The following is a 16,958-nucleotide window of genomic DNA, read 5'->3' on the forward strand; positions in this document are numbered from 1 at the left end:
ATGCCAAGCCTCCTGTTAGTTCTCCTGGTCTCTCTAATTGCTGTTATCGTACCCCTGAGATGTAGGAACTCATCTAAGGATAAAAAAGTCCAAATTCCCACTTCCTCTGGATAACAGGTAACATAATGGCACTTCTTTTGCATTTCAGATGGCTGCACGGACATTATCAGGGGATATGTTGTGTGTCCTCATTCCTGGCCTTTTATGGCTGCTATCCAGTCAGACAATTTAACTGTGTGTGGAGGAGCTCCTGTGAAAAAGCAATGGGTTTTGACAGCAGCACATTATAAGTAAGTATCTTATACTGGGGCAATTTTAACTATTCACTGAGGTGGGGCATGGCATACAAGCCTGTAATAAAAGAAAAGTGGGTTTTGATTTCTTAAGAATTTTTAAAAGCTGCAGCTCTCTCACCAAACTGATCTAAATCCTGTCATTCTGTTTTAAGTAGTTTTGTAAACTACTGATCTGCATTGTGTACAGTTAGTTACCTTCATTAGTCAGATCCTGCCAATGTTACAGGATAGAGACTGTGCTAATAAAAGACCCAGTTCTTCATTTATGCATCTGCAACAGCAGTGTCTTAGAGTTGGAGATATATTCCAAAGTGCCTCAATTTTGTGTCTGGACTAAGCCTCAAAACACCCTGAGAGACGAAGTTGAATGAGATGGAAACACTATTCCTCTCATTTTAAGTCACCTGGGCTCATAAAAACTGAATGTCAGTCATGACTATGACAATGACAAGAAGCATTGTCCTTTTGACAAGTCAAATGTGAGCACAACCACCAACCACCCTTCTCCAGGTGGGATACCCCAAGGCTGTTGAACAGCTGGCTCAGGGTAATGATATAATTTGCTGTTCACATGAGGAGGTTAAATACCTATGTTTTTGCTAAAATATTCTATCATATTTTAGTTCTCCATATTTTTTTCTGTATTTTGAGTAACTAAAAGCAAACCAATTACAATTTGCAATTGTAATTGCAATGTAATGTAATGTGCAAACCTGACCTCCTCAAACACAGCATGGGCAGCTCAGCCAGCCTTCTTCCATCAGCTGTCTGAAATAGCAGACACAGCTCCTTCTTTCTAAGTGAAATTGACTTCCACACTTCTTCAGCTGGATCAGGTTTGGTTGTATTTTTTGTAAGGGTAGAAATATTCACACCTAGCACGTGCTGGTTTGGACATTTACAAAACAAAAGCCAAGCCTTCCCCTTCGGAATGAAGGGATTTTCTGGTGGTAGTTGAAGTCTCTCACTCTTCAGTCAACGGCTTAGAGATATCCAGTTAGTTATGGTTATAAAAATTCAGATTTGGGAACTATTCAGTGGGAAGATGACTGTCTCTGATCCTGAGGAAAGGGCAGCTCTGGTCACTGGTTTGATTTTCTAACAAGCACATTGTTTTGGTCTGACTTTCTTTGTCACTGGGGGCAAAGTGAAACAACATCTGCCTGGTCTCCTTCTCCTGAGTTGTATGATGATGCCCATGAAAAACCCACCCACCCTATGCTATGTCCAGACTATTCCGAGCAGGTGCAATTGCAGTGCATGTAAGCCTTTCTAACCAATAAATATTATGTGCTAATCACTTCTGAAATAATTTTTGTCTCAGAAAAAATTGCATGAATCCAGCAACAGGTGGCCTGCAAACAACCTGTCAGAGACCTGGATGAGGTTGCAGTGGGTTGGTTTTTTTTTTTTTTCCTCCCCAGGCTTCTCTGTATGCACAATGACTGATTGACTGGGCTTTCTCCAAGTCAAGCAGTTGGACCTCTGCTGCGGATGATACATTGCACCTCTGTTGGGGATGATACATTGATACATGAGAGTCCCCGGGATGGAGTTGTGTGAGTCTTGTATCATTCTCACTGTGTAAGTATGCTTTGTAGATAAAAAAGGAAATTTTTAGGATCCAGCACTGCCTTTGCAGCTATTTTCACAAGCAAACATTTGCATACAATTAAATGAATCACATCTTTCAGTGACACATGCAGCTGGAATGAAAAAAATAACTATTTTTTTGTTTGGATTGATAAAGTCTTCATTCTGGCTTGAATAAGTTGTCCTGTGTGTAGTGAGATTACGTTCTGAAGATGAAACACAGGAAACTAGCAGTATGTCTTCTGGCAATGTCATCTTACTGGGCTGCACTAGGTCTGCAGGGCAAAATGAAGAAATACAAACTCTAATACGTACATTTCTGTTGATAGTCAGATAGCTTTGGGCAGAGGGAGACTTATGAGTTGCTTAACTATTACTCTTTATTAGCGGGAACTGGACATATAACTGTCTTTGGGTTTTGGCAGTCTCCCTTTTTAATATTCACTACAAGGGTGTCTTGAGTTAGGTTAACACCCATCCCTCTTCCTTAATAGTGTGAATCCTGTATTTAGTGAAGTTAAGGACAAAACTCTTACTAATATTAAAGATGTCCACTTTAGCAGAACACTCACCTGTATGCATATTGCTCAGAATGATTATTGAGTATTGATGTGTGTAGTGACAACCCACTGATGTCAGCAAGACAACCTACATGCATTAATCTGGCATGTTTGAATCCTTTGTAGGATTAGGTCGTAAGTCCAAAGGAGACCATTAAAAGGTTAATGAAAGGCATCAGCACCAGCAGTCCTTGTGCAAGGGACTATCCTTAGAAAGCCAGCAGGCTTTTTCATTAAATTAATTCCAAACTCTGGAAATCCCTGAAAGTCAGCTATCACACTATTATTTCACCAAACTAGATTTACAGTAAAGAAATATTACTTTGTAGAGGAAAACACAAGCTTATGCCAAACATCGAAAAGAACAATGTCCTTCCCTATGTTTTAATCAAGTTGTTGTAAAATGAATTTGTGAGTATTATGTTACATGTCTTTTGATTATCTTGAGAGATGTTGATTAGCTCCAGTAGTGACCTTCTCACCTTGTACTTTCTTTAAATTACAGATTAAACGAACCAGGAGGGAGAGTTCTTGGAGACCATCAAGCATCCATAGCTGTAAAAGAAGAGCAGATATTTAAGGTTATGTGCTACTTTCCTAATCCTCATTTTGACTGGTCTTCCAAGGAAAATGATATAATGCTCCTCAAGGTATTGGGTTAATTACTGTTGTATTATTATAAAAGGAATTTTGCTAATGATAATTTTGGCTATTCTTTGATATCAAATTGTACATTGTTTAGGTAGCTTCACAATATCACAGAACACCCTGCACTTGGTTGTACTAATTTAGGTAGGGCTACAGGATCAGTGGCACTGTGAGCAGGGATGACACTTCAAGCCCATTCAGTGCTCTAAAACTCCCTTTAATCCACTCACAGCACACACAGCAACCCTTCCAAAACCCCAAAACGCTTTTTCAAAGGCAGCGCTGAAGTGATGTATGCAATGGAGTCTGGGTCACAGCTGTATCCAAAAGGGATACCTTGTGCTGGACTAAGCAAAAATGGGGTTGAAACTTACTATTAATTATTTGGGGTAAACATATAAAATAAAAGTATGGATAATATAGAACACAGATGAATTCAGCTCTAGGAGCACAGAGTGGTCACACAGTGAAGAAGGCTCAGGACACTGCAGAATGAAGCATGGAAAGATGTCCTCACCAACATCATCATCCTGGACGGCAAAGTGGGGCAGGGCTGTAAGAATTTTCTGCATACCAGCTCCTGCTTAGTCTGGCTTATGCCTCATGTGTCCCTGCACTGAGAACTCTGTTAATCCAGCACTGAGATTTACACGGAGGCAGCCATGGGTGTTTTGAACAGGGAGAGGCCACTCTCTATGCAGAAAATGGTTAAATGGTTCTGGAGGACTACCTTCCTGGTACCAGCAGTTTCAGTGCTGATCCAAAGTCCCTGAGAAAGATAAGACTTATACATCATCTTGCCTATACCTTTAGAAAGTTCATGACTTCAGTATGATGCCTAAGAAATCTTGGATGGATCTTTATTCAGGCTATGCTTTAATGTTACACCTGTGATAATGAAGAAAAAATTGTATGTGAAAGATTGATATGTATATGTAAAATAATTGACTAGGTACAGTATATTATGAATATTACCACACTTATGAAATAATTGGTGGAATTGTACTGAAAAGGAAGTGATGACTTGAACCTGATTTCTAATATTTAGATGGTATCACCCATTTGGTATGACAATGACACAGGGAGAAAACTAGCAATGTCTGGTTTTGGAACTAGCTGGAGCATCTACAGACACTTGTGCCCCCAGCGACTTGCCATTGCCCAAGTGTGAGAAGTTCCTAGTCCAAGTGTGAGAAGTTCCTAGTCCCAGATGTTAGTGAGCGTTCTCCATCTGATTCATTGCAAAGGCAGACAGATTGATTTCACTGGCTTCTCCTGTGTCTACCAACAACTTATCAGGAGCACCAGGTTATCTGTGAACACAACAGCAAAATGGATGCTAGGAATTAGTATTTCTAGAGCTGAAAGTTACAACTCTGTTCCAGAGTGACATGGATACCATAAAATCCTTTGTCTGAATTTGACACAGACCAGCGATAGTGTTATCACCAGGGTTTATCTCCCACCTCTACAGTTCCACTGCAATGCGGTACTAAGTGACTTGGGATAAATTTTCAGTCTTTGGAAATTCCCACCAGTACTGGAGATAATAAACCGTAAGGATTTTTTGGATAAATTTGTGATTTGTTGGAATGCCTTTTTTAAAAGGTATAAAGCCAGAGTAGTCTAACTGACAACCATTCAGCAACACATCTAGCCACCTGTGAAATGCAGCATGGTGCAGTGATCATGTGTAAAACAGAAAATTTCTGTTCAGTAGCTGTGAGCCCTTACCAAGCACATTGAGCATATGCATTAGTGTTTTGTTATGCTTTGATTTGCAGGCTTAAACTGGTCTCTGCTGAAGGATGAATCTGTCAGGTAAAGGCCATGAAAACACAGACAGTTTGAATGATGAATCTCTCAGAGCAAAAACTTGGCAGTCTAAAGAGTTCAAGACTTAATTTTTCCCTATTTCCCTAATTATGTTGCTGCTGTCACGTCTAACTGGTTATAGCTTTTGTTTTCCTCTTTGTTACTGGGTGCATTGCACCTTGCTTTGAGACACTTCTGTGTGTTAGTCAAGCACCAGAGTCTGATTTCAACACAGATGCTCAGTGGCAAGTTAGGTTCTCAGATAGGATATAGATCCAAAAGCCTAACTCCTGTGCAGGTTTTTAATTTCCTGCTGTAATCAATGGGAAGCTGGGCTTGAACTCACTACTGCTGCTGTAAATAGGGAATTGCTATACAGACACTAGGAAAATTCTTTTGGATTTGCAAAGGGACAGTTAAGCTCAGGATCTGTTCCTGTGTATTGAAAAGTAATTTATAAAGTATTGGTAAAATGAGACTAAATGCCAAGTGAAACTAGATTATACTTTCCTTCCTTTCTGCAAAAGAAAGCATTTTTTTTCTTCTTTTTTCTAGCTGAATGGTATGGCAAAGCTGAATAAATATGTGCAACTTTTGCCTCTGCCTGTCTTTTGTGAAGATATCAAACCTGGCACAACATGCAGGGTGGCTGGCTGGGGAGTCAGAGCTTCAGGAAAGCCATCAAAACACCTGTGGCAAACAGCCCTTAAAATTGTTGATAGGAAAAGCTGTGACAGCAAATATGGAAATGACACAAAAATAACAAGCAACATGTTGTGTGCTAAAGGGACACTTGGATTTTTGAGAAGAGATGCTTGCAAGGAAAGAAACAAAGTTACAAAGAGAAGGGGGTGTGCTTTTAACAATGGTTCTCTTTTCACTGGGAACAAAGTGGTGCTAGACACTTAATGATTCGCTGTGTGATGATTATGATTACTGATCAGATTCACAGTGATTTTCACCACATTTGTAACAGACTTTATTGCTGTGAAAAGGAAGTGTTAAAACTTTGAGTAGTTTAGGTCAATGTACACAAAAAGATCCAGAGTATGCAAATTTGAGTCTGGGATGATCGCATTTCTTTAGCTAAGGTGCTCTCCTTAGGCACCACCTGTAGTTATCAGAGAAAAAGAACAACTTTTAGGGTCTGAATCATCTGATCCCTTTCAGATGTCAACATCTGAATAGTACAGAATTAACTGTACATTCAAAAATGCTGTTTGGATCTTGCTTTTAATGCCTTCTGTGCTGAGTCCAGAAGGGCCAAGCCAATTGTTATAGAAGTGAGAGTCAATTTATACCAAGAATAAAAAAATACCTTTTGAAATAGAATTATTTCACCACTGTGCTGGTCTGCAACATTTACATCAAAGGCTCCTCAGGCTTTAAAATCCACCTCTCTTTATACCTCACCCAACTCCTATGAAGTGACAAAAGCCAACTGATCCATTCTGTATGTTGAAACAGATTAGATGCAACTTTTCCAAGCATGCTTACACACTGCAGGTGGCACTACATGCTTCTTTTGGAAAAGGATGTGGAAGAAGAGGCATGCCTGGAGTTTATATAAGACTGACTGAAGAATATATTGCCTGGAAAGAAGAAATAATTTCCCTTCACAGAGATCCATGAGACAGGCAAGACATTTTTAATAAATACTGTGCTGTGCGTTAGAACTAGATGATGCTGCTTTAGTGCGCCACCCTTAAAAAGTACCTCCCAACTTTACAGCTTTAATAACACCACCACAGCTTGATGAGAATAGTTCAAATATTTGTACAGATAACATGCTTTCTCATCTTTAGTAGGAAACTGCCTCTTAGATAACACAGTTTGTATTGGACTTCACACTACTTCTTGGTGCGATGGGAAAGTACTGCTCACCTTCTGTGTTGTGCCTGGGATGAGGCAACATTTTTGAATGTGTATTTGCAGAAAAATTCAATTTCAGCCTGATAGTGAATGAGGTGCCTGCTGAATAAGAAAAAACAGAACAAAAGCTTTAAGTGTTCAAATATTTTGCTGTGACGTTATTCAAAACCAATTTCTTAAATTCCCCATTACTAAATATTTAACTAGATTAATTTTCAAAGAGTTGAAGTATTAAACAGATAAACATTTTTCCAATTAATCTATTATGAGAGAGAAAAAAATGTCTTTTTTTCCTAATTATTTTCCCTAATTTTTTTTTTCAGTGATCAAATCAACAAAATCATCTCTTCTCACAGCTTGGTTCATGATCTTACCCTTTCAGTGAGTGGTCTGTTGAAAAAAGTATAAATACTGATTGTAAAGGAAGTAATTATACTTGTCTAAGCCTGTGGTTAGCTTGATATATTCCCATTATCTTGCAAATATTCTCGAGGTCTTTTTTTGTGAACAGTTTAGAAGTGACCGTCTGCAGGGTTTCTCTGCTTCTTTAATTTTTGCATTAATATGTACTGAATACTGTAAACTTTGGGATGTCACAGAGGCATGAATAAGTAACTTCTACACAGCAACATACTGGCCTTGGTTATTGACCAGCAGCTGCATCACTGTGCTGGGCAGAGCAAGCCCTGTCTCATAAAGGCTATACAGATAAGGGAGCAAATGGACACCGCGTAGCTGGGTTGGTAGTTGGCCATGGTGCAATAAAATCTGCTGAGGTGGCATATGGGGGCTTCATCCAATTCTCACTGAAGGTCATAGGAAGATCTTAAGAGATGCCAGTGAGAATTGGCTCAGGCCTGGAACACAGGGAGAAAATGGGAAAAACTGGGGGAAAGAAGGGGAAGCAATATCAAAGTGGATAGAATAATAAACCGCTGTTAACACTTTTCAGCTGAGGGGTCTTAGAGGAAGTTGCAAACACAAATTAGTCCCTTTTACCTTTGTAAGGTAAATGACAGCAAGGATATCCTTCTGCCCTTCCCACAGGAGAATCATCACACCCTGCAGCACAGTAACAACTGATTGGTGTTTAACCTCTTGGAGGGAAAGATTTCACTTCCTCTGTTCATGCAAACAGTGGCTGTACCTCAGTCATCGATAGGAAATAATGAGCAATAAAGTCTGGAAACCATAACCCAGAAAGTTAACTCCAGTTCAGATATTGAAATTTGTGTGTGTGTGTGTGAGATCTCCTGTAATGATTTCATTTACAGCACCTCTTTTTCTTTTATGGGCGATGTAGCAGGTGGAAGGGCATTAATGCCAGGCCCCCAGGGCACCACTGCCCTGCCCAGCTGCCAGGGCTTCTACAGCCCAGGACCCATGTCAGCCTCCAGGGTCATCAGCCCTTGCCCCAGCAACACTGCAGCAGGTGTTGCCCTCAGCCTGGCCCTGCCCTGCCCTGGGGCCTGCTGAGCTGGGCCTACCTGCAGGCCAATGACCTGGCCTGCCCTTGGCCTGTCCTCAGGGAGGTGCAGGAGCAGTGAGCTGAGCAGTAACCTTGACTCATTTTCAGTCCACCCTGAGGCGAGCAGAGTCTTTATTTGCTCCATGTGCAACAGGAGGGAAGGCTTTGCTAGTGTTGAAATCCCTGGGTCTTGAGAGAGTGCCTGTTCATCTGCCCCTCTGGGTGAGGGGCAGTCTGGGCCAGGGAGCATGGCAGGATTTTTGCAGTGGGCCTGCAAAATGTTCTGCAATTCTCTATTTCATTAGCACCCATGAAAGCACGCAGTGGAAGGATGACTGGTTCTAGAGCTGGGGCTAGGCAAAGGTGCAGAAAGGGTGTGTGTTGGCTTAACAAGGTGACCACAGGTGTCACTCACTGCTGAAACCACTGCTGGGCTGGTTCTCAGAACTGAGCTGAAAACAGGAAAGCCACAGTGAGTAGCTCCAGGTACACTGTAGTTTTACAACAACAGACACCCACAAAGCCTGACAAAAATAAGGTAGAGGTGCATTCCTACTAGACTGAGAGGAGCTTGTATTCATCAGCTTGTGGCAGTTTACTACAGATTCCAGTTGTTTCCAGGACGGCATTTGCAATTCCACTTTCCTTCAGTAAGAGAAATCTGGTTGTGTCTTTTTTAATCTGGAACGCCTCAACACTAATCTCTAGGTGTCTGTGAGGTGTCCCCTTACACATTACCTCCCAGTTTCCAAATACTGGCTTCTTGTACCAGACTAGCTCTCTCATACTATATGTGTTTATCTTTACTGGAAATTTCTGAGTGGATTAAAGTGTTGTCCCAGGAATCCTTCTGCCCTTGGCCAGGGCTGGGCTTCTATCTACACTTGGTACTTTGCAGCTTGGTCTCTGCTGAGTTGATTTCTCTGTCAGACATTTGAATCTATTTCTGTTTTTACTGAGGTCTTCCAGGTAAATGATATTTCTAAAGGATTTTTTTGCTGAGAAGCATGACTTACTTGTTACCTGTCACATAGTCATATCTAGGTATAGAAAGCAGCCCCTAGGGTTGGCCAGGCCATGCAAAGACTTGACATATGGCATTGATGTGCACTGTATGGCATTCCATGGCAATCCATGTGGAAATCTTTTTTTTTTTTTAAACAAACTTCTAGTTCTCAGTACAGAAAGTGGCATTTCTATTATCAGCAACTGTTATTTCCTGAAAGTGCAGTGATATGTTTGGAGCATGGATTGCCTCCACAGCTCCTAGTCAAAGTCTTTGTTTTATCTTCCGACTGCAGAACTGCCCGCCATCTAGCAAGCTGTAAAAGTAACCTTCCTTTTGGGCAACTCAATCTGGCATCAGGAAGAAACATTTAGGAAATAGAATTGAAACAAAGAAAGCCATCAGAATTTCAGGATAATTTTCTTGGATACTTGCCAAAAAGAAATAAAGATAAACCAGAAGGCTCTTTCGAAGTCTGAATAGGTCAGTTCACCATAGTCAGAAAATCACAGTGACTCCTTTTAATATGTTTGTTACATCATTTATTTAGGATTTACTAGTTTCCAAAATTTATCTTCATCTCATTAATGATCTGGCAGATGGTCCAGACAGCTCCATCCCAGTATGTTTATAACTCCCCAATCATCTGACGAAGCTCTTCTTGGATTGACTAATCATACTTAATATCTAGCAGATTGCAAATAGGTTAAATTTAACTGTAATTCAATTCAAGGTGGCATAGCTTCCTTCAAAGCTGTTGAAATTAGCTGTGAAATGTGCATTAAAGTTAGCTTTGAGTCTCACAAAAAGTCATCAACTCTAAAAGCTGTACTAAGACCCACATCCTTGTCATGACAAAGAGGAAACCACAGAAAGATGAGCAAAAAAGCCCTTATTTTAACGAAAAAGTGAACAGAAACTTGCAGATCTTAGCTACTTCCAAAGGCACAGTTTAGATTTAACGTATAAACAATGGAGTTTCACAGGGTTCAATCTTATGTACATTTGTTTGTAAAAAGAGAGACTTTGCCCTATTAACATGCTCTCACAAAACCTTTATTTTGATAAAATACCAAACCTCTATGCAGCCACATAGAAAAGTAAGATAGGCAGTAATTAAAACAGTGACACCAGTAAAAGAAAAAAAAAGTTACTTAACTCACTTTTTATCACCGCTGTCATAAAAAATGCTAGTCATGAATATTTAATGAACCCTTTCAATTTAAATGAATACATGGCACATGGTTGTTGGTTTAGGTTATCTTGAAACCATGTAGAAGATGTTACCTACCAGGATGTGTTGTCCAGGCTTCCTGAAACATCCCTGTCTCAAGCTGTCATAAATAAAGATGCATCACACATCTTTTCAGCCCCCTTGTTACCCTGCTTTTAAAGCAGCTGCATGACAAGAAAAGGAAGCTCTGGACTAGTGTGTCTGCAAAACCTGTTACATTTTCAAATGGCAATGGACTACACTGATAGTGATGTGGCTTTCACTAATTAAACTCTCAGGCATACACATACTGTCTACAAAAACCTGTAGGTGACCTTCCTTTTGGTCCCTTTGCAGCTTCTTGACAGGCAGGATGAGATACTTACCCGGCACCTGGCCATAATTCATAGTCTACAACATTATAGGCCAACCCCTGGCACAGTGAAGAGGATCCTTAACACAACATGGGGGACAATTAGAACATAGGACTGGGGGCTGAGCAGTAATATCTGATTTTAATTAAATCATCTAAGAAAGTGTATGTGAATGTGAAGTATTTCAGAAATTCTGCTTGCTTAAATAGTTTATTCTATTAAGGACAGGAACCATCTAAAAACCCCCATGGTCAGTTTATGGCAATTCAGAAGGTAAAGCAAAAGAGAAGAAAAATATGCCAGTATGGAGAAATCACATAAACAGTCTGCCAGTTTCGTAATGTGGGAAAATAGCTGCACCTTTGAATAATTTACTGATTTTTTTTAGGCATTTGTCTTAAATGATTAAGCTTCTGGGTATTTCATTAAATGACTGAAAATTAACATCAAGTTTTTGATCAAACAATTAAGTTTTATCTATGAACAAAATAAAAAAGCAATATAAGTAATCAAATTTTGCTTCATTCTCTCAAATATGCTGAGAGAATTTATAGATGTGTATAAATTATAAAATTTCTGAGTAAGAACACAAGGTTGTGTTCTGCACTTGTAACACTGCTTAGTTATAAGACCTCTTTTATCAATATATTAAGAAAGTTGAAAATAATGAGATATGAGCTAAAACAGATTTGGAAGTGATTAGGCTGTTTTTCAGTTTATGTCTTATAATTCTAAGCTTTTTGGCAGCTTTGTTGCTTAATGACACACAGGCGATACGTAGCTGTTACTCCTCGTTGCTTTCTAATTAGAGCTTGTTTGCAAACTTTATTGTCCTTACTCTAACTAAAAACACACCCTCAAAAAGCTTTGAACTGGCTTTGGTTTCTTTACAGCAGAGAAGATCATAACACATTGAAAATATTGCTTGAAATCCTGGCCCCACTGAAATGAGCAGAAAAGTATTTATGTCATTGTGGTCAGTGTTCACCCATAATACGTGTACCCCAGCAAAAAAAAATATTCAAATATTTGAAAATGCAGCCATATGATTGATGAGGCAAGGGACAAAGGATGTAAGAAGTATGTGCATGCGTGAAGGTCCTATTGATGCCTTGGGGAAACAACTGGGCCTGTGCTAGGTCCCTCCTAGTGCATTGTTCTGGGAGGCCTAGACTGGTGTGTCTTTTCATGGAAGCCAAGATATTAATTCAATTTGTGTCCAAACCTGTTCACTGAAGTCGATACCAATTGCATATAGCATAGAAATGCCTGAAGACCAACTGTCAAAATTCTCCTTGAAGATGACTCTGCACAAGTTAGCCCAGTTTCAAAAAGGCTTCAGTCTGAATACACAAGATGGACAGAGTGTGAGTACTGTGAAAAAGAGAAAGCAATAAAGGTGGGCTGAAGGGGTACAGTCTTGTTCCACTCTTATTTTTAGGGTATGTTTTGTGTGTGGCATAACTAGACTTGCAAAGAATAAAGCTGCATATAAATCAGACAGAAAGTGGACATTTAAATAAAGAGATGAAATTGTCAGCAGTGAAGAAAAACAGCATAATGAGGACTAAGTGTGAGCTGGAGACATTGTGTGGCAGAGAGAAGCCAGGAAGAAGAAGGAAAGAAAGTGTGTGTAAAACTGCGGAATAGTTCCCATCGGTGTCCTTACTCCTTTCAGCCTTTGGCTGGCTCTTCCCTGAAGTTTTATCACCTAGAAGATGCTGAAGTTCTCTTATGGCCTTTCTGGAATCATCTAATTATTCTGAAAAGTATTTATGCTTCAAGATGGGTACTTATGAAAAGGAAGAGAGATTTCTTCTTAAAGAAAAGTGATGATTGATATAAATTTTATCATTCTGCTTATCTGAATGAATTAATTAAAATTGTTTTTCTCTGCCAATGGAAAGGTTATTATCCTGGCGATATTGCAAAGAATACATGGAAATACTAGCTCATGAGGACACCTATCCCAAGCTCAAACAACTCAACATTTCACACATATGATCAGAGATTTTCTTGTTAGCAACCCATCAAGTACAAGAGCTGAGCTTTTAATAGCTTTGTCATTCATTACAGGAAATAGCTACTTAGTCAAGTCTGAACTATATATAAAGCAAAGGTAAAACTTTTGCAGAAATGTTGTAGGCAATAGCACTACTGCTTAATCGCAACAAGGTTTTCAAAACCACATTTTAGTAGACAAAAGTAGAAATCATATTAATATGTAAGATATGGTTCTACTCCCAGAAGTGTCTAAAGAGATGTCACCTTTTTTTTTCTTAAAGAGCAGAGATCAAAATCAGCTTGAGTTGCAAGTAAAAGGATACTCTGCACCAATTCTAAAATATCTTATTCTACAATATAGACCTAGGATTTGAAAACCAAATGGTGTACTTTTGAGATTCTGCACAAGTACCAAGAACAAACATTTCTTGGATGGGAATTTGGCTTAGTTATCAGGTACTGACAGAGTCAGAGTACAATTACCACTCACATTGAGTAGGGAAAGGATAAAATTCACAATGTTTATAATTTTATTGACTGTTGTGTTATTGTTTATGTCACAACAAAATTAATGAAAATGCTTGTTCCAGACAAATATGTTTTATTCTAGTTCTGCAGAGGACTACTGAGAGCATAGGCTGCATGGCAATGGAGTGTGTATTCCTACATCAGTTAACTGTGTCAATAGTGAGAGATAAAATATCTTTCACATTATCTCAGCATTAAAGCTGCATACCATATGGGCAGAATATATGCAAAGAACATGCAAAGAACCATCACTCACATCTTGCTTTCTTTTACTGATAAAGAACCCTAATGTTTGAAGATTATTCCTGAAAGAGTCTTTTTTTTTGGGGGGGTGGGGGTGGGGGAGGGTGGGGGGGTGGAGGGGAATGGCTGAACATCAATAACTGTGAAAAATAGTGGAGATATTTTTCTGTGTGGAAAGCCTTTTTTTTTTTTTCTGAAGTGGACCTATGAGTTCATCAGGGTGATTTAGATTCCTCTGACCAAAAAGTCTCACAAAGAAACAGCTACTGACAAAACTATTGATAAGGTGGGGGGTGGTCTGAAGGCAGACCATTGGTTTGGGCTGTGTGTGAGTGATCAGTCAAGTTTAGCATCATATTCAGAGAAGTAAATTTTCTGAAGTACAGAGAAGGTATGTGTCTTTCTCGTACTCTTAAGAAACCCTGTAATATAGATCTTAGAGGTGCTGGGCACTGAAAGTCCTTCCTTCCTTTCAAAATGTAGATGATTTGAAAGGAGCAGAAAAAAGACTTCAGCATAATGGAATCACAACCTATTTTTTCATAATTTTCCCCACTTATATCAGCTACCTGTTTATTGTGTGTTAAAAACCCAAACTTGCCTGCCTTGGAGAAAATTGACCCCTATTGCCATGTAGAAGAGCTTTCCCACCACTCTGTGATGTTTTTTTGTCTCTTGAACATGTTCTCTAAGCACAGTAGAATGATTTGACCCGATTAAATGAATTCATTGAGGGAAAGACAGTGGTTTGTGCTACGCAGATCATAGGTCTGAGGGAGGAAACTCAGAGCGGAATTTATGTGCAGTCAGTTTGTCTTCCAGCTCCCAGGCTGGACATGCGAGATATTGGTATGTGGCGTTAAGGGCAAGTATATTTTGAATATGCTCTTAACAAGCTATGGCTCTAGTTCCTGAGGCTCTCTGCAGATTACCCCGGCTTACCCAGTCATTTCTGTAGTAGCTCCTGAGGTCTGTGCATAGGCAGCCAGCCTACCCAGTTCTCTGTGTAGCACCTGGTCTGCCCGGAGAAAGGATGTAAACACCTCTTGCCTTCAGCAAGTAGGAAGTGTCCCAAAGCATCTATTTTTATCAGAGTGAAGTTGAGTTGCCACATTACAGTGGAAACAAAGAGTAATTAGCAATTCATTGAAAAGATACAAGAAAAGAAATCATACAAAGGGGAGTCCTTGCTGCTATCTCACTTTCCTGATTCTTATCTTTTACTTCCTATTTCTGGACTTTGCAGCTCAGCTTCCTTTCGGTGCTTCCCTTTGAATCTTTGCTTCTCATATAGCATTGTGCCTATGGCTTTTTGTAAAGGAAGCCTGGGAAAAGTTTGGATCATTCAGGAATGTGTGGTAACATATTTTTAGTTTAGGGACTGCCTTTTGGAAATGAGCAACAAGGGTAATGTATTAAACCTTTCCCCATATTTAAGGAGATATTAATGCTTCCTGCTTATCCTAACTTTAAATTTTCAGAAGACTGGATAATGACAGTGGCCAGAATGCTTCCGTTTAGAAGAACTGAAATGAATGATACTCTCTCTATCTAAAGAGTAAAATGAGCACAGCCTTAAGAGTATTGGCCTAATGAATAGATGAATCCTATGTATTAGCACAGATTAATCATGTATCATGAGGTATGTAATTTCATGGGAATATTTAACAGTTGGGGTCAAAGTTTTTAGAGGGCATAAATACAACTTCAAGACCCCCCACACAGATGCTTTCGCTTGAGAAATAGATTATTTGCAAAAGAACTAGAAAATTTGTGCTCTGAAGTATTCAGATGGAAACACAGTTCACAGCTTAATGATACTAAACCAGTAATTGCTCAGTTTCCTGTAAAGCATTGAACCTAAGGTTTGAAACATTTTCTGCTTCTAGAAGGAATGCCAAACATTATATATGGTGATGTAATTATGATGTAAACTGGAATGAAGACAATTTATACTGTAAATTTGGAAAAAAAATACCTCCAATCTGATCTGATCCAGAAAATCTTCCACATTTAAAGTATATTTATACCACAAGTTAAATAATGGTGCCAAATTTTCTGCTGTTGATAGCTTGAGAAGCTTCATGAATTTCTGTTGCACCAGTTTTCAGGGAGAGCTCAGTTCAGGGCTTCACAGGATCAAACTGTGCATTGGAAAGAAAAGCTTGATAGATTCAAAAGGTAAAACAACAAAGAAACATTAAAACCACAGGGAGTGACATTGGCTTTATTTCACTACTTAATCAGTGGACATTGGAAGATCATAGTATCATTATTTCCTCCACAATATTCATGTATAAGCCAGACCTCTATCTGTTCATATTGTTTTCTTCCATTACATGTATTTTTTGATCCATTGTAATAATTTACTTTGGCTTCTAGCTCCAAGCACAGAATACAGTTTCCATCTTATTCCAAATAATATTGGCTAGTTGCTAGGGGAGTGTGCTGATTTCTTTTATGATTTCTTTTCCTCACCACATCTGTGTGTAATTTTTTTATTTATCATCTCCCTAGGACATTTTCCCTGTGAGAAAACCAGACGTGAAACGCAGCCCTTTCAGATTTTGTTTGGTGTTTTATACAAGGAGCATTTCCTAAATATATTTATAGAACAAGATTTACCAGCTGGTGTTTACTACCAGCAATAAATGCCTAAGTTCATGTGTGGATGGCTCTGCACACTCCTCTATTATCTCCCCTGAGTAAGCAAGCAAGTATGAATTTAGGGCAGGTGTGAATTAACCTAAGGAATACTTAAGGGAGGGACTTAAGGGAGAACTTTCCTGCTCCTTACTGCTGCAGACCTGCGAAGTCTCATGCACTAAGTATGCAACCTGCTTCTTTGGGCTATTTCACCTTTATGAGCAGATTTGGCTAGGGGACTGAAATGGTTACAGCCCTTAGCTGTTCTTTCTGGCCCTCTGATTGAACTTAGCCTCTATCTCCTACTGAGAGACTGATTGCCCAGTGGGTTTTACATAGGCTCCTGAGCCCCACAGGTTACAGCCTGATGTATTAATATAAACCAATGTCAATTTTAGTTGAAGCTTATGCCAGCAGAAAGGGGCAGTGATTTACACCACTCTGCTGATCTGTGAACTATAGGGGAGATGTTGGGTTGGGTTTTTTTTTTTAAAGCAGCTTTTTCCTGTTGTAGTTATGATGGGGTCAGGGATAGTATATCCATTTCTAATTCATCTGCTCATTATAACCTTGCACTTTCATTCCTCCTCAGTTTTTAGCTGCAATCTTCACTTCCAGGTTTGCAGTATTTCCTTCACTTCCCAGAGGCTAGTTGCATTGGATTTTGAAGAAGTTGCCTACTACTAATTGCT

At 39.4% G+C, this 16,958-nt stretch overlaps 1 protein-coding gene across 1 annotated transcript; it reads left to right on the forward strand.

Moving 5' to 3' along the window:
- Positions 1-6,544, forward strand: LOC142050785 (granzyme A-like). Its single transcript, XM_075079918.1, has 5 exons — positions 1-61; positions 149-290; positions 2,955-3,099; positions 5,468-5,746; positions 6,419-6,544. The coding sequence occupies exons 1-5, from the start codon at positions 1-3 to the stop codon at positions 6,542-6,544; spliced, it is 753 nt and encodes a 250-aa protein (XP_074936019.1).
- The last annotated feature ends 10,414 nt before the right edge of the window (positions 6,545-16,958 follow it).

This window comes from Phalacrocorax aristotelis, chromosome Z, assembly GCF_949628215.1.
Source record: "Phalacrocorax aristotelis chromosome Z, bGulAri2.1, whole genome shotgun sequence".
NCBI classification, from domain to species: Eukaryota; Metazoa; Chordata; class Aves; order Suliformes; family Phalacrocoracidae; genus Phalacrocorax; species Phalacrocorax aristotelis.